General features: G+C 40.3%; 1 protein-coding gene across 1 annotated transcript in view; it reads right to left on the reverse strand.

The window, feature by feature from the left end:
* Positions 1-4552: 4552 nt before the first annotated feature.
* The window catches only part of rab2a (RAB2A, member RAS oncogene family), a 33043-nt gene continuing 18654 nt past the window's right edge, over positions 4553-18941 (reverse strand). The window contains exons 6-8 of the mRNA XM_085388020.1: positions 18078-18189; positions 11970-12038; positions 4553-7090 (exon numbers count right to left, since the gene is read on the reverse strand). Of these exons, the coding sequence (XP_085244146.1) occupies positions 6995-7090; positions 11970-12038; positions 18078-18189 (277 nt within the window). The 3' untranslated portion in view covers positions 4553-6994. The remainder of the gene's footprint in view (positions 7091-11969; positions 12039-18077; positions 18190-18941) is intronic.

Consider the following 18941-nt stretch of genomic DNA (forward strand, 5'->3'; position numbering starts at 1 on the left):
TACTTTTATTTTAAGCCAGCAAATGACCTAAAATATGAGGAACCAGCAGTAATGTGGCAACAACTTGTAATTTGCTTATCATAACAATCTAGTCCTCAGTAGAGAAGCACACATGCTCACACACAAACACTTATTCATGTAAATGCACTTTCTTAGGTCTCCAATCTCTACAACTTCCACCTTTCTGGTTAAAAGGTCACAAAGTCCCTAACATGCTGACGTAGTTTGGAAGTCGCATTCAGCAAAACTGCAGAGAACACGCTGTACTTTGTTCACCAGAAAACACGGCTTCTAAATTAATTTCCACACATATATGCTGTTTTTTCTTCCCCTAGTCTGTCCTTCATCAACCATTTTGTATATATTCTACATGTTTTGCACTCTGCTGGCTGATTTCCAGAGATATCTGAACATACTTCACCTTCCTTTCAGGCTTCCTCTCAGTACATTTTGAAATTCAACATGCAGAGACTTGAAAGTTGCTTGAGTCACCGTGAACACGGTGTCTGTGGTTAATATAGTCACAGCCATAAATGTGGATTTCAGGGGAGAAGCAGAGCACGCCTTACACATACATTTGCCCCCCACTTAAATGACGATATAAAATAAGACGGGAATTTGATTTTGTATTTTCTTTTACATTAATAAAGATTTCCTGAACTGAACTAAGGAAAGGTAGAACATGAATGAAGTTGTTGGGATGAAAAGGACTTATTTTGGGGGTAAATTTAGGAAAGAAAGTTCAAGTTCATTTTTGCCGCAGAGATATTTTTATATTATTAGTTGATTCAGGCTTGGAGGTGAATGATGGCTGTTATAAAGCATTAAAACAAGGTATACTAGCAGCCCAGTAAATGCCAGAGTGAAGCACAGAGGAGAATCACTTTAAGGAACAAAAGTAGCATCAGAAACAAATCTGAGCTGATCTGGGTATATGAGTATAAATAGGTGTGTGGGATGAAAATAATGTAGCTCATTAGGAGGTTATGAGTGACAAATTACTTTTTTCTCTCTGTCTTCGCACCATTTACCACATGTGCAGTGTTGTGTAGGGAAGAATTATTTCTGTGTGAAATACATAATATTCTCAAAGCCTGTTTGACCTTGGACATCTACAATCCCATTTCTCAAAAAAAAAAAGCTGGGACAAAAATGCACAGCAAAACAGGAATTTTAAAATAATTTATTTGACAATAATACCAGGAAAACATCTTATCTTTTTTTTAAAAAAAGGCCCATTCCAAATTGAATATTTTCTGAGATTGTCCTATTGATATTGGTTACATTTTAACCAAACTAGCTCAAGACTTCAAAGAGCACTTCCAAATCGGTACAGCAGAACAACTAGAAACAAATAACTAACGACCTTTTTTAAAACTAATACAAGTACCTTCAGGGTAATTTTGAGACAGTACGCAGTACACATTTTACAATTATGCTTTTTAATTATATGCTGAAAGACTATAACTTTATATGGGGTGGCTGTAGCTCAGGTGGCAGAGCAGGTCAGCCACTAATCAGAAGGTCGGTGGTTCGATCCCAGGCTGCATCCTGGCTGCATGTCAAATATCCTTGGGCAAGATACTAACCCCATGTTTGCCTACTGGTGGTGGTCAGAGGGCCTGGTGGCGCCTATGTCCGGCAGCCTCGCCTCTGTCAGTGCGCCCCAGGGCAGCTGTGGCTACAATGTAGCTTGCTATCGCCAGTGTGTGAATGGGTGAATGACTGAATGTAGTGTAAAGCGCTTTGGGGTCCTATGGACTAGAAAAGCGCTATACAAATGCAGGCCATTTACCATTTCTGAAATAATTTTTTTTTTTTTACAATTTTCTCCAAACCAACATCTTCACTGTTGCCCCTTCCAAAACTAGGAATTATCAAAGGAGATTAGGATACTTTGCAATGCAGCCCCACTCCCCCAAATACTAATGTGACCTTAATGAAGAATAAAATTTCACCTCATGTGAAAACATGCGCTGGAATGAAAAACAAAAACCGCTGAATCCTTGAACATGAGGGATGGCTCCTTTAAAGTGTGTAAGGGTGTGGACTTGAGGAGGGTTTATTCTGTGTGGTGGGTGCGTCAGAGGTATTATCCAATCAGCTGCAGCATGTAAGAAAAACCTCACTATTATAAAGGAAGAGTGATTATTGCTGACAATGGTTCAACTGCCATTGGCATAAAGCTTGGAGAACAGGATGTATGAATGTTTCACCATTTGCTTAAATAAACAATACATCACAGGTCACATAAGTGTACCATGTATAGCAATGTGGTTTGCACACACTGTTCACTGATCCTGATGTTGTAAGTTTCCCTTAGATCCCACCGTGACGTTCACACGTACTGCAGAAGCACTTACCACTCTTAAGATGAAGTCTGGTGCCTTTTGGTTAATCATGGCTTTGGATTTTACACCATCATTGGGTGAAAAGTAGACTGCATACTTTCTGACTCAGGCACTACACCTGCAGCCCAACTGGCAGTCAGGTGCCCACTTGCATGATGTATTTCCCAAGTGTCCCTTAAGATTCCAAACAGATGGACACTGAAAAGTGCTGACTGGGGCAGGCTTAATTATTAAATATCCTGTCACTACTGGAGATAATGAACATGGCACAATCCAGTTAAAATAACCGTGTTGTGACAAATGAGGAGAACAACTTTGGGTCCATCTTCTAGTTTTCTGTTGTGTTTCATGATCCCATATCTGTCACCAGTCAGCCATCATGTTACAGCTACTATCAGGTAAAGTGAATGATATGGATTATGAAACCCTGCATCCTGGAATTGCTGCAGGTTTTGCTTTGTGGCAGAAAGAGACTTCCAGGGAGCAATCTAAAAACAGCAAGGAAGTGAGGTAGAGATCCATGAGGTGGCTTTCAGGTAGAGAAAAACCCAAATTAAATGTGGATTTTTTTGATGTGCAATAGGGACTATTCTCTGAATTTTTTATTTGTTGGTTAGGATAATGAGTCTTATCAGTTGTACGTCATCATCGGCTGTCAGTGCGATGACTGCTTGCTTGCCTAACTTGTCTGAATGTTCTGTTTTCCGCTGTAGTAGACGGGTGGAGCAGATTCATCAGGTTAATTGGAGAAGCAGCGGCCCAGTATTTCCCCAATAAAACCCAACCTTTCCTCAGACCTTTGGGAGTTCTTCTTTCACGTGCATCTTTGTTTCATGTCACGCAATGCATTCAACACCATGCTATCCACTCATGCACTCACACACCCTTACGACTCATTATCCTGATGTCAGCACTTTCCCCCCCGCCTGTGCTATTTCATGTATTTTGTTAAATATTAGCAGCTAACCTTGGTAGTTTTTTTTCTAATGAGTTAACTTACACTAATATCCCAAACATGTTCTATATTCCTGTAAATGAAGGAGTCTGACATTGGGCTCATGCACGCTGAGTGATGATTCTTGTAATAATATACTAGTAATGCTGCTGACTGAGAAAAGTGACTTGTTAGGAATCCATTACCAAAACTTGAAACCCTTTTGTAGCTGCTTTGTGCATGTTTGTTATATAGCTTACTGTACATCTACCTCCTGAGTGTAACTCAATTATAAGCTAGCCATGACTATTTCTGAATAACAGGACTAGAATCATTCTCCTTCTTGTCCTTTTCATGATCACATTGATGTGTAATAATTGTTTGAAATAATTTTGATCTTCAACGTTTTTGTTCACACTAGTCGTGTTCATGGTAACACACAGAGCAGTGTCACACTCTTCCTTGTTCCGGCCCACTTGTCAACCAATCAGCATACGCTCTCCAGTGGACGGGAGCTTGTTTGCTTAGGTTGAAAACCCGTTGATGTAGGCCTACACACAACTACAGTCCCACAAAACAAGTGTCAGCAACCTGTTTGCAGGTTTAAATCATTCAATGGTGGCGGTAACCTCCACCAATCACAGACATTGCCGTTTCAATTTAGAAGACTGCAGGCAGAACGGTTCTTCTGTGAGTGAAATGCTTCAGTTAAATAAAATAAGCTTGATATCACGCAGCCTTGTAGTTTCTACGAGAAACCAGGTTTCACATAACTACTTTGTACGGTTACATTATGACTCATAATGAAAACCCATATGGAGAATACGAATGGCATCTTTTCTTCACGAACCTGCCACCATGATCCTCTCCCTTATAGCTGAACTATGCATGCTAACTGATGCTGGTGTAAAATAGAGTAAAAATGTGAAACTTATAAAGTACCTAAATATTAAATGTGCGTGTTATTTGCTAAGATAGTCTGAGGACTCTGATATAAAAGTCACACATGTATGTAGTCTTATTTTTTAAGTGGCCCTGGATTGGACCAACCCTCCATGATGCCTCAAGGTCAAACAGCACAGATCCAAGGGTGCACACGTCCCTGCTTGCTCAGTTTAATGGATAAATCAGACACAGAGAAACAAAATGTGGACGCAGTACGACTTATCAGTGAGAAGTGGCACTCGAAAATAAAATAAAATGATAGAAAATACAACTTTTTTTTAACACTGTATTTTTCCATCTCCACATAACCATCAAAATGACATTTTTAGAGTTTAGAATGTTTTATTATAGTTTATTGTGATAGCATTTTCTTTTTTTCCCCCTTCTTTTTTTCAAGGTTTTCTTTTTTCCAAAGAACAAACACAGCAAATAACGTTGAGGGGAAGGGGAGGAGAGGCAGGTAGAAGAGGGAAGAGTGAGAGGAGGGCCACATAGATAAGATAGATAGATAAGTAGGCAGATAGACGCATCAGGTAGGTTTGGCTTGATCCTCCCCCTGTAACCCCTCTGGGTCCACACACACACACACACACGCACGCACGCACGCCATGTTGCTTTACAAAGAATATTCATCATCAGAAGAAGATTAATAACTGTCTGAATATATCTAGTACTTTAAAAAAGAAAGTAAAATAAGAACACAGATTCACTCGCACTGCCGTGAAACCCAAAACAGTTGTACGGTTAGCCAGGAGAGCAAACACAGCGAGGTTAGATAGAAGGGAATATATGTATGCACCATCTACCTTTGCATACATATGAATTTGTGGGTGCGTGTGTGTGCAGGGTGGACGAGAAGCGAAGAAGAAAAACAAAAACCTAAATGTGGGTTTAGATTCATTTTAAATGCCCCGATTCAAACTGGGCTTCTCTCCAAGTCATATCACGGTCTCTAAATGTGCACGTCTCTCACTGTGTATGTGACTCTAGCTAATTAGTGGTCAAATGCCTATCTGCAGATAAAAGGGTTGCTCTTTTTAAGCAGCTGTCCAAATCTCTCAGGGGGGTGGAGTTAAGGCAGACAGCTGATTTTGGGTCAGATTTATTTTTTCTTCATCCTTTGTTTGATGAGAAACACAGGTAAACACGATCATTTGGCATTAAAAACTGGTAGAGTGGTATTGTTACCAAACAGTTTGAGAAAGAGGGGAAAGGAGTGAACGACTGAAGCAGTACAGCATGATCATAACAGTAAAACGGTGCCATTCCATCTGGGATCTTGAAGCCAAAAAACCCCCCAAAACAAAACAAAAAAAACATTGCAGCAGCCATCGATCAAGCTCTAAACAGTATACATTATATATCTGCAGGCTAACTCTGGGTGGAAATCTTAGCTCACTTTGACATTTTCAGCTGGAGTCCGTTCTCCACCAGGGACTGTGAATGCCTCTGTGCACCCCTGTTAACAGCTTGTTATCATTCATACTTGTCATTTAAAAGAAAGGACACCATCGACCCTAATATAACAGGGCAGCTCGGTACCTTTGGGTTTAAATGAGAATTGTTTAAAACGCTAAAAAGCTGCTTGAAGGCTCTTTTATTCCATTGCATGGTGTAGAAATAACTAGACCACAACAACATGCCAAGCTTCAGCTCAAAAAAAGCCACAGAAATCTAAAGATCTATATATACACACACACACACAAAAAAAGCGCCTGATAAATATAGAAAAATAAGAAAAACACCCCCCCCCCCCCCCAAAATCCTAAATTACCAATTCATTTTTCCTAAAACTTCATAACTTCATCATGGTAACCACTGCTCTCGACATCCCTTTATCATTTCAACTTTCCTGTTTTTCTTTTCTTTTCTTTTTTTTTTTTTACATCTCTCCCAAAGAATCCGTGTTCACGCTCAACAGTTTGGTCTTTTATTCTCTCTCCATGTGGTTTAAAACACTGTAAGCAGTTTTTAGTGTTCAGTAATACAAATCATCTGCAAATGAACAAAAAGGGCACAAGGACAGAGAGAGAACAAGGACAAAAAGCAGGGAAAAGGAAGGACAAAAAGGACATGATTTGCACATTTTTTTATGGACAAAATACAGAACGACTTGGAGCCTCCCCCACCTCACAGACTGACAGTGGAATACTTGTATCATCCCTATACACACAGGCACAGAATGAAAACTGACTCAGCGTGTTGAAACATGTCCTGCTATCAACACGGTCTTTAAAAACATGTACAGATGTGTGTATAGACAAAACACAGCGCCCGCTTTATTCCATATAACCAGCCAGTTAAGAGTGTTTCACGTCTACCCTCGGTCATGTCTCCATCTTGACAAAGTCGACTCACCGCAGAGCTTTGCAATCCTGCGGCACTGAATCATCCCAACAACACCCAAAAGAATTCAGAGGAACTGCTGGAATAACACTCCGATAGGTGTCTAACCAAAATCTACTGAGGAAAAACTACAAATTAGGTGGGCACATCTGCAGGTGAGGCGGACTCTGTCCTCGTAAACCTGCAGGATGACTGGTTGGGGTGCAGCTCCTAGACCTCATGAAAATGGTTAAGAGACTCGGGGGAGATGAGATGCAGCGAAAAAAATGCAGCAGGAGAGAGACAGAGACAGAGAGAGAGAGAGAGAGGTTAAACTGTTAAGAGTGCCTGGACATTTCTGTAGAAATGCAAGAGGGTCGGAGCAGGCGAGGAGGAGGAAGGGTCGAGGCTGGAGGTTAAGGAGGCGCGTTCTGGGGCTTCAGCAGCAGCCCCCTCCAGCCTGGTGGCCTCCCTGGGTATTGGACAGTGTGGAGTTGGTGGTGGGATGCTGGGGTCCAATCTTAATACCGTTAGCCTGGGTGGACACAAACACAAAGAGACCAAAGGTAAATAAAAAATCTCATCTGAACAAGAACAGAATAAAGCCTCCATGTCACCATTACATGCTTGTGGGAGGCCTCATTATTTCTTTGTACATTTCATACTGACACCTGTCTGTTTAGTTCAAGCTGGTCACTTATTTTCTCTCCGGTCTACATAAAACATGAGAACCATGACTCTACACCCAATTTAAATACTAGATGGACTATTTTTAGTGTTTTACTCACTACCTCTTCTCACACATAGCACAGACCTGTTCCTATACAAAAGTTGGATTCACTAAAATAATCACAAACTAATTTGCAAGCATGAATAATAAGTCATGGTTGTAAATCCACTAATGATTTAGCCAAATATTCAGTGATTCTGATAGTCATCGCTTGGGCAGGCATTGGATTTTAATTTTTGAGAATTGGGAACTCTGCTTGTTCAGCATGTGAAAACACTGTACTGTGTCTCCTTTGTCAAACCCTATTAGTGGATTTTAGCCCACAGCTAAATAAAATCCACATAAAGTTTCCTACTTCACATTGGTATCTAGCACCACAGTGTTTGCTGTGTTTATCAGTGAGGCCTCAGAGTGAGAGCAGCAGTGTGGCAGAAGAAAGTAAAGACACCTCTGTCTTTCTTTGAGTGACCATTTAACTTGTAAATATAGTCAAAATCAGGCCACAGACATCACCTTTCAGTCAAGCACATAGTAGAGCAGGGCGAAATGACCAAAAATATTTATCACGATATACATTTGAAAATTTGTGATAACAATATAACTGACGATATAATTGACACTAGACAAAATACTTTACAACTCCACAACTTTATTAGTGCAAAAAAACCCATCAATGTATTTTCACTTAAACAAGCAGCTGTTTTTTACGTGCATTAAAGTTATATAAAAATTTAACAGTGCAAATGCAAATTCCTTGCTGACAGTTTAACCAAAAGGCATTTCCAGTGGAAATTGGTCGACATGTCCTCAGCATAACCATGTATAATATCCACAAAACTTAAAAAGAGCTTATACACACACAGTACGGTAATATTATGCTGAAGCACAGCACGTATCACTCCGCGAGGCTGCCTACGATAGCTGTAATGCTCCGACAATCCATCAAGCGGTGCGGGTTCGTAGCTTAGCAAAGTCTTACTAAAACATTTGACAGATTTTCGAGCGCCACATAAAATCGGTTCGAGGTCAGTAAACACAACCAGAGTTCATACATAAGGCACACGGGATTATAAGGGGCGCTGTCGATTTTCAGAAAAATCAAAGGATTGATTTTAAGTGTGCCGTATTTTCCAAAAAAACACGGTAATAACGACGGCCCGCTAGCATGCGCTACCAAAAATAGTGCTTTGTTGTGTATCTGACGGACGAAAGCTAAACCAGTTCCACACCACTGAAGTTGCAGCATTTTTACAAACCAGTTCTGGTTCATCAGTTTCATCCAACGATCCGCTTTCGCCCTTCTCATTCTCCGTCACCACCATGCGAAAAAGCATGGTGGAAAAACGCCATGTGCGTACAAAAACAAAGGCACTGTGCATGCGCGTTTTACCCATATTCTATCGCGATATTTCATTTTCTTATTGTTGCCCAACGTTATACCGGTATTACTGTGAACGGTATGATATGGCCCAGCCCTAGCGCACAGTGCTTTCGTTGCAGCTATAAAAATAATCAGACACGAGTAGAACATAAAGTGTCCCACGAAAGAGGCATTGACAGCGTGAGAGACCACAGCATCAATTCATCTTTGAGTCTTTAAGTGCTCAGAGTAGAAAAGTGCTAAAGCAATTACTAACTGAACCTGGAGTCTGGAGGGGAGCAACAGAGGAAAGCAACAGCTGATGTCCAACAAAGTAAACAGCACAGTTTGGAAGGTAAGAGCAGGTATTTCTATCGGCACTATTAGGAAATATATTTTAAAATAAGCAGGGATTTTTGTCCTTTTTTTTGTTTGCTGTTGTTGTTACCCATTTTATTGACCTATTTGCCATTTCGGAGACATGACAGTGTTGGTCCTGGTACCACTTTACCCAGTTACCTGTGACATTTTCCAGTCTGTAAGATGTCACGTAAAACAAGGCAGACCAGTTTATATTATTCTTAAAGGTTCATGTTACTGCAACATTCAGGTGACAGCTTTAAATTCCTGTAAGAGAGTTTAAGCAAACACTCCTTCGCAGACTTTTCGATGTCTCTCACTGTGCCCATAGTGGGACCAGGCCCCTATCAAACAACAGGTGTGCTAAAGCTAGGAGAAGGCGGCGTGTGAACATGCAGCTGAGCTCAGTGAGCTATGCAAGCTGGCAACTGTCGGCAGTAACAAAGTTAACCAGAAAACTTTTTTGGGTCTGAATGTAGTCCCGTGGTGAAGTATGTTTAACAGGATAAGGCTTCAAACCAATGCCTTGATGTCCACTTTATTCATCCAACTAATAGCATCATAGCATCATTCACAGTGTAGCTAAAGTTACAGAATAGAATAGCCCTTTATTGTCATTGTACATGTACAATGAAACTGTAGGATTACTATCGGTGTCTAGACACAGTTAGATTAACAAATATCTAATTCGCATCATAGATTTCTTCTCTTTTCGTTTTTTTAAAAACACAAAAACAGTCATATACTGTATAGCTCAATGAAATGGAAAAACAGGCCCAGCTATAACAAAAAAGTGCAGTCGCAGTATTGGACTAAATAAAGCCACCTCAGAATGACTGTGTTATAGCTTTCATGGTGAGATTAACACTGAACCGTGCCTGTGGGAGCTCCTATTAGATCTCATCACAGAGGAAGCAACAGGTGCTGCTGCGTAGCACAAAAGAAAAGGAAACACCAGCAGCACTCAAGGACGCTGGGGGAAAAAAAGAAAAGCACTTGTAAAAGAAAAGAAACGAGGAAAAAGAGAGGCAGGTGGGTGGTAGGGAGACACTTTCATCTCTCCCTCCCTCTCTCTGTACTGTAGTGCTCACTTTCCCTCTGTGTTTCATCATGTCTCTCTCTGTGTGGCTGTAGCACAGTCTCAGCCTCCCTCGCTCTCTGCCTCTGTATATATTTATCTCCTCCTCTCACTGTAACCCCCCCTCCTACATTCAGTAGCAGTAGTGCCTCTGGGAAACCCTGTATGCCTTTAAATCACATTTATTGAGCTAAGGCCATGTGTGTGTGAGAGTGAGTGTGTGTTTTCTCATAGTGACTGCCAACATTTCTGGTGGGGCTTCCCTCTCTCTCGCAGCCAGTCAGCTGATGTGGTTTGGCCGGCCGGCCTGCCTTCGCTCCGTCTTACTGTTACTAATAACAAAAACACTCTGTGGCTGGCTTCCTCCAGCTCTGCCTGCCCACTGCCTGTACTTGAGGGCTGGCGAGCCTGACAGGCACCAAACTCTGGCACTCTGCATATGTGTGTGTGTTTGAGAACCATTACACGACTTACATCATGTGACTACAGGAAACACATTTATGTGCTTCACAATTTGGAGATAACCATCTGGACTGGATAGCCAACTTGGTGCACGTCCACAGTGAACTTGATATTAGCCTCTCGATGGAGATTCAACCTTCAGAGATTCATCATGGGGTTGCATTATTATCACAGCCAATCAGAGCATTGTAGGCAGTATTATCAACTGTGGATGTTACAAAAGCTTGTGTCATGTTTAAGTTTATAACTAAATATGTTTAATAATGTGGAAAAAGATCTTAAACCTACAATGATATTTGTGTTAACAGGTCCTGACTTTAACCACAATGAGTAACTATAACTTGCATTTTTCTGTAAAATTGAGGGATTTCTTTTATCAAGAAAAAAAATATTATGTAATTATTTAGTCTGTATATGCTGTCAGAGCTCATAGATAGAAAACGTGAATCAGAAGACACAAATCCCCTTTGGGGTTGTGTCAGGAAGGGCATCTGGTGTAAAACTCTGCCAAATCAAACATCCGGAGCTACCCGCTGTGGTGACCCCTTGTGACAAGGGAGCTTATACTTCTGGGAGAACAAGAAGGAAAACCCCCCACAAAAAAAACCAAAAACCAAAACACAAATTGGCCAAGAAAATTGCAGTCAGTGCATTTCTATTACAGTTAGCCATTTTTATTATTTATTGTAATTGTTTATTTCATTTTCCCCCAATTTGAATCTGTATACATCCTTCTCCTTTTAAACTCACTATTCAGTGCTGTCACAGTCTATTCCGTATGTTTTTCAATACTTGGAATGTTAATCCTTTTTCCTACACTGGGAAAGCACTTTGAGTTCACTCCTGTCACGCTGTATAAATAATAGTGCTCTGAATTTTAATGAATGGATTCCGAGTGTTTGGATTTTGCACTCTTTATGTGAAATTAGCCTTTCTTACACTTAGTCTTTCACTAAGATGATGATATGAATCTCAATGTCTGGTTCACAAACTTTCTATTTGGCTGGATGGGCAGCTTCCAGTCTGACTGGCTGGTTGAGTGTTTGTTTTCTTGCCCAATGACTGAGACCTTGTGGGATGTGAGGAATTTATGAGCTGGCAAGATGCCGAGAGAGAGACAGAGAGAGTGAGACAGGGAGACTGAGACAGGGAGAGAGCGCAAACTAAGAAGTGAAGAGAGTGTGTGTGGAAAATAGAGCAGAGGAGAGGAGGAACACTGGGAGTTTTGCTTGGCTGCAGTCAAAGGAAGCTGAGTGGAGGGCTTTTTTCCCCTTCTTTTTGAAAGAGAGGGAGCATGGCAAACCACACACACTGCTGCAAAACCACACTGAGGAAGAAGAGGGGAAGGAAAGAGAAGAACAAAGAAGAGAGAAGGCGGCTCAGGGAGGAAAAAAACCCAACACAGGAGGAACACAGTATCTCACCTCATTGTTGATATCAAACACTCCCTCCTGGATCTTCTCATAGATCTCCTTGGCTGTGTTGATGAAAGCCTGCCGTAGAGACAGGAAGTGAAACAGACAGAGAGGACAGGAAGGTTAAAACCATCTTTTTATGCTGACTCCTATAAATGAGCCTCATGTCATTAGGAATGCAAAGCAAATTCAAGTTTCAGTAACATAACCAGGCTCTGACTTTCAGCCATTTACTGTTCAGCTGCAGCCCGAGCTTCCCGTCACAGCTCAAAAACACCTCACAGAACTTTGAAACTTGACATCACAGTGAACTTACCACTCCCAGTTTTATGCCCTCTCTCACATCAGTGACACAAAGCATGAACTGATCTGTTAAATATTCCATATAGGTGTGTCAAGTGCAAGTAACAAAGTCAGACGATCTATATTTAATTATTGGCTGCTGAACACAAATAAATTCACAAGTTTGTGTGAGTGGAAAAACACACCTGGCAGGCAAATGATAACCAAAAACGGTCACCAAAAAATCTGTGTTCGATGGTGCAGTCTCCACATGATAAAGGCATAAAATGTCTGCGCAGCTGTGCTTACTCTGGAAAAAATGCTAACTGCTAGGCTAGGTCAGACGTACCTTGACTTCAGCTCTCTATTTAAAGCACAAACAAATCCTTTCAAACCTTTAAGTTACTTATTGGACAACAAACACACTAACACCAATGAATCCACAAGCAGATAATATCAGTCTTAAGTAAATGCATTTCATAAAGTGTTGTATGATTAGTCATGCTTCTAAAATAATGTTAAGTATTTGCATGCTAAGTTAACCCTAAAATTAGTAAAGAAAAAAAATGTCAACCTAAAGAAAGATTTAAAAAAAAAAAAAAAGGTGACATCATGCTGCATGCGACATAAAAGCTGCATGTAGAAAATGACAATCTAATAAAATAAACCCTCAGAAAAAGAAACAAAACTTAAGTTTAAAAGGCTTCTTCTGCAAGCTATGTTTCTAACATGTAAGCACACAGTTGTATAACTCTGCAGCCTCTAACAGCTCATTAGAAGGCATGTAGGTCCATCTTTTATATTCAGTCTATGCTTCTCACATGTAAATTCAGCGGGAGTTATGTCTGGTGTTTTTGTGTTTTGATTCTTTGAACAAATTAGCTCAAACATGTTAAAGATATCTCATATTTGACTTCAGAGCTACACATTTATCATAACTTGCAATTTACCAAATTATATAGACAGAAAGAAAGAAGAGTAAAATTGGGGCTTTTGGCACCCCTGAGCTCTTTGGAAGATGTTCTCAAAATTGTGTTTTGTTAAGGCTTAAAGAGCTTATGATGTACACTACTACTGAGAAGTATGATTGTTCTGCAAATACTATCCAAGCCCTTCAAGCCAGCTTTGAGAAGTTAAGGCGATATGGCGTAAGACCTTGTTAGAAGATGCAGTTGCCCTTTTGAGCAGATCAGCAAGAGAGATCTGAGCAGAACACACAAGCAGACAATACAAAGTTTGTCTCTCACACACACACACACACACACACACACACACACACACACACACACACACACACACACACACACACACACACACACACACTCTCTCTTACTTTGGGCTTACTAAGAGCACAGCAAGGATCAAAGATGATTGAATAAAGTAGAATTAATCTCCCTGAGCGACCGGCCTATGACTACGGTATCGATGCATTCGTCTCCAGGGGGAGTCTTTCTGTCTCAAGGGTCCGAGCTCAAGAGCAGCTGGGATAACTAGAAATGCGACACCAGCTCAGATGTCATAACCTTCACTCTATGTAGAAATGATCTAACAATGCCGGCTCATATAAGTAATGGCAGTCAAAACTAAGCCTCATCAGAAAAAAAGGAATGTTCAAGAACTGAAAATATGTCCTGAACTTCTATCTGACACCCTGTCGGAAATAGACTGAGCCCAAGGGTGCACTCTAGTGTACTCTGTCCTCCTCATGCTGTCCTCTTTCCCTTCTTCAACTCATCACTGCACCCTCTTTACCATCAAATGTACTTAGACTTTCTTTTTTTGAGTTAAACTAATGGACCTGCAGATATGTGTAGAAAGTGAAAACAAGAGGGAGAAAACTGAGGTGACTACAGAAGATTTATAGATGGTGATAGGGCAAAGAATAGAGAGTGAAAAACCATTACATGGCTGATAACAGAATACTGGGAAAAAATATTTTTAAAAAAATTAAATACAGTAAACAAGCAATTAATCAGTGGGCAAAAAAAAAAAAAAAAAAAAAAAAAAAAAAAAACCAGCAGAGGTGAAGAAATATAAGAAGAAAGACTGGTGAACAAGAACAGAAGCGAGCAGAGGTTAAGGTTAGGATCTTAGTGAAGGAAGGGTGGGCAGAAGAGATGATGAAAAGGTGCTTACAGCAATTTCTCTCCATCTATCTGTAAGGACCATCCTATCAGCCTCAATGTCCACCCACAGACCCTGACGACAAACCCAGCATGCTGATTGGCTGCTGAATGTCGCTGTGAGGGGAGGCGGGGTGGAGGTTATGAATATGTATGAACTATAACCGGTTGATATACTGCTCGAGAGAGGAGGGGAGGCGATGGGTTGAAGAGCAGGAGAGGAGGGAATTGGGGGAGGATAAAATGAATAAAAAAGGGCAGGAAGACACGTTGGAGGAGGGGGGAGGAAGAAAGGAATCGTGGAGCAGGATGGGGGAGGTAAAGGAGGAGAGCTAAAGAGCAAATGATGGACGTCAAGGGATGAGGAGGGATGGAGCGAGGAGAGATGAAGGGAAGGGTGGAGAGGAGTGGTATCAGGAGGATTCAGAGGACACTAATGAGACAAATTAATCATACCACACACGCGCGCATGCACGCACACGCACACCTCCCCCTTATCTTAACCCAAGAGAGGACTCGACTCATCAGTGGTGTTGGTGTATGTGTTTGCATGATATAGGCCAGGCGTAAGACGGTATGAAGGAGAGATTGGGGGGAAATAAAAGCAAAACAAGACACACACCCAAAAAACCCCAAAACCAAATCACCACTGACACCCACCCACACATGAACATACAGCGCCGTGCTCCTAGCTTGCATGCTGCACTGTGTAGGATAGGATTTATGTGATTGGATAAGTGAGAGAGGGGTCCCAGAAGACGACGCCATGCATTCATTACACACAACATCACCAGGGGTGTCTCTCTCTCAGGGGTGGAGAAGGATGCTTAGAGTGCCAACTGGAGTTTGTGATACTACTGTGAGGCTGGTAAGGTTATACACCACCATTGTGATCCTTGACACTGCTGGTTAATCAGGAGGTTTGAGTCTGATGTGGAATTTAGTCAAATGTTAAATCTGTGACACAGAACATTATAACAAGAAAAAAAATGTGTGTTGACTTTTACTACTGATCCAAAATGTGCACAGACTTGTTTATCATGGAACATGTAAAAACAAATGCCAACAGACTCAATAAACCAATCCGTAAGGCCAGTAATGTTGTGGGGATGGAGCTGGACTTCCTCAAGGTGGTGTCGGAGAGGCGGATGTTGTCCAAAATAAAGACAATGTTGGATAACACCTCCCACCCACTCCATGACATGCTGGTCAGTCACAGGAGCACGTTCAGTGAGAGACAGAGTACCGAAAAGCACCACTGAACGACACAGGAAATCTTTCCTGCCTGTGGCCATCTCCCTGTACAATCCATCCACTTAACACACTGTTTGCTGCTACAACTATACATGTTTCTTTTCAGCTATTTATTAATAAGTGAAATATATATATTGTACTATTCTTAGTTAGCCTATTGTCTGTCTTGTCAATGTTTGTTTATAATGGAGCACTGTAACAAAAAAATAAATAATTTCCCCCAGGGATCAATAAAGTATTCTGATTCTGAAATACATGTGTTGTTGGCATAGACAGGTATATGAAAGATGGATGTCACCCAATGGATTGTAAAGTGCAGGTTTGAAGCCTCGACTGAGCGTCTTCTTCACAGAGAGTGGAAAATCATTTACATGGTGTTTTTTTGGTGTTCTGAAGCCAGATGTGACGAGCCAGGGGTGTGTCTAACTGAGAAACCACGCTATTTGGGTAACAACTTTTCAATCACAATGATAACATCCTGGACAATCTTCTCTTGTCTAACTTTTAAAATACTTCACACTTACACCATGGGCTTGGATGACTGAGACTATGAAGGAAAGGGTTTGTGAAGGTCAGAGCAGAGGGTTGTTTTCTGACAGACTTCTATAAAACCACAAGTCTTATTGGAACAACAGTTATTGCTGGTCATTAAAAAAAAAAAAAAGTTATGTAGTGTTTAAGGCTATTGGCAGTAAACAAGTCGCCAAATCCAGGGCTGGTGAATTAAGCTATCGTGGAACTGCCGAAAACTTTTTATAGGCAGTTCCAGTTTTCTATTTTATAAACAATCTCGCAATCGCTAAAAAGTATCTTACATGTTTTTTAAGCTTTAAAGTTAGAGTTGTGGCAACACAGCCACCTGATTGTGGTCTATTAGTCATGACCTCTGGTGGCGAATTATCAGACAAATCCTCAGGCCTGCCGCTTGAGACATTCAAACATCTTGTACTCCAGTTTCTGTACATTTTGTTGATCAGGTTTCTGTGTCTACATGTTGCATCCATACAGTTTTTGTATGCAGTTCTCTAACCAAGATTGCCATTGTTAGCTGATAACTTTGCATTTGGCCCTACTGTCAAAATATGGTCTTTTCTGGCTGCAGACGATGAATGTGGCAACATTACAAATGTTGAGGCTTTTCAGGCCAGAAACCAACTGACGAGGAAGACTGTGAGTGTGAGTTTGCAAGTTAGACACAAAGTTGATTTTGTGTTACTGTGTTTCTGAGCCCCAATAAAACTTTTTACAGGTAATTTGTTAAAGCTAATGCACTGAATGGTAAATACAGGAATATCAGGGGCGTGTAAGAAAATGAAGGGGTACCGTTATATTTTTAGACATATTTGCACATCTTTTAAAAATAACAAGCATTTAAAATTCAGTTTGTGTAAGAATGGAAAAACTAACTTAACTAGAAGATTTACGTTAGAAACTTACAATGTACTTTGGACCTATAAAAGGACAAAGATGAATTGTGCTTGATTAATGTGTTCCACAAACAGCATGAAGTCTATGAATTCTTTATAGGTTGGTTTTCAGCATTTATCTGACCTGAATAGTAATTTTGAATACAAATTAAACCTGAAGGAAAATTTGTTTTGTCTGTATGTTTGCTTCAGAAACACAGCTGCAACTTGGCTAATAAATTACAAATCTTACTAATTCAATGGACAAAATATTTTTCCATCCATATTGTTACTTTGGAGATTTTATATATCTGAGAAAGGAATATATGATTATGCATGAAAATTCCCAAACTGGGCTGAATGCATAGACTGTATATACAAGATGGCTGTAGCTATTCGTTGCAATCCTGTAGCTAGTCCTGTTGCAGTGCTGCAATGTGAGTGTTTTGGCAGTTAAAGTCTTGGTGTCTGGACACTGAGCAAAGGGTGGGTTCTGACTCAGAAATTGAGGGACACAGCACACCCAAGAATCAGTAACAAGGTAGGTCCACCCTAAATCATATCCTTCCTCTCCCTTTTAACTAAATGTGATACAAAACAACAAGTATGGTGTACACAAAAAGATCAGAATCTAGACCAGACTGAGGAAGCTGAGGGCCATTTTTTAAAAATATATTTCTATAAAACTAAACTCCTTTAAAAAAAAAAAAAAAAAAAGGAAAGAAAGAACTCTCCCCCTGCTGGCGATTAAAAAGAAAGCAAGTTAAAGACCCTCCATGTTGGCCTCACCAGCAAGTTATGCTGATTTTTTATATACAGTCCATGTGTTTCGTCTATGAGCCTATGGCAGTGCTTATGTGATAACATACTCACAATAAGCAGATATTTAGCAGGGCTATCACCATCTTCAGATGAACTACCATCACAACCAGCTGACTGTGATTATAAAGACTTCCTAAAATATATTCAAATATAATGCTGACCTCCAAGGCAAATTCCTAATTCAGATAAATAGGTGGTGAAAGCTGGTAGGGTTGCGTGTATGGAATTACCTCCTCTACATTAGAGGCAGTCTTAGCTGAGGTCTCCATGAATATGAGTCCATGTTCTCTGGCAAATGCTTCACCTTCCTCTTTCTTCACCTCTCTCCTTGACTCCAGGTCACTAAAACAATAGATACAATCAATTATAAAATGATGTAGCAAGCCATGAATTACAAACTAAATTGCTAGGCAGTTCAGTGTTGGTCACGTGTATCCTTATTTGCTACAGGATTACTGATTTTACAAAAGCAGTTTTGGTAGAAATTGCAGAAGATCACTTTAAACTATGTTTTTTAAAAATGAAGCACCCTTGTAGCCAAACTCATTACAACTATAGCGTGCAACTGAATTTTCTCTGGGTCCATTCTTGTCAGGGGCTTGTATTTTGTGTACTTCTGGTAACTACTCATTTAAGAAAAATTAAAGCCATTATTTCCATTCTGCATCAAAATGATGAGAAATATAAATTAAACAAAAACAAATTAAACATTTTATGCTCTCTTTGTAAATCCCAAGAAATCTGTACCTACATTTGGCTTGTCTGTTTACTAGTGGGATTATTTAGAACGTCATGGATGGATTTACACAAACATTTTACCAGACACTGGGATTAGCCCAACAACTCAGAAGTGATTAGATTTTGGAGTTGATCTGGATAAAGATCCAAGACATTTTGGAAGGATTTTATTTTATTTTATTTTTAAACACACGGCAAAACCGGACATATAACATATATCAAATTAACATTTTCTTGTTTGAAAACTTATCCTCAAGCTCGTTGAGGTGACTGATGTTGTGGTTTGGGACTATATAAATAAAATTGAATTGAATTGCTACTTCATGATATCATGAAGCTACTTTAAGGTCTTGACT

Source organism: Rhamphochromis longiceps, linkage group LG18, assembly GCF_057381845.1.
Source record: "Rhamphochromis longiceps isolate RC_006_pf linkage group LG18, R_longiceps_female_GT1.1, whole genome shotgun sequence".
NCBI classification, from domain to species: domain Eukaryota; kingdom Metazoa; phylum Chordata; class Actinopteri; order Cichliformes; family Cichlidae; genus Rhamphochromis; species Rhamphochromis longiceps.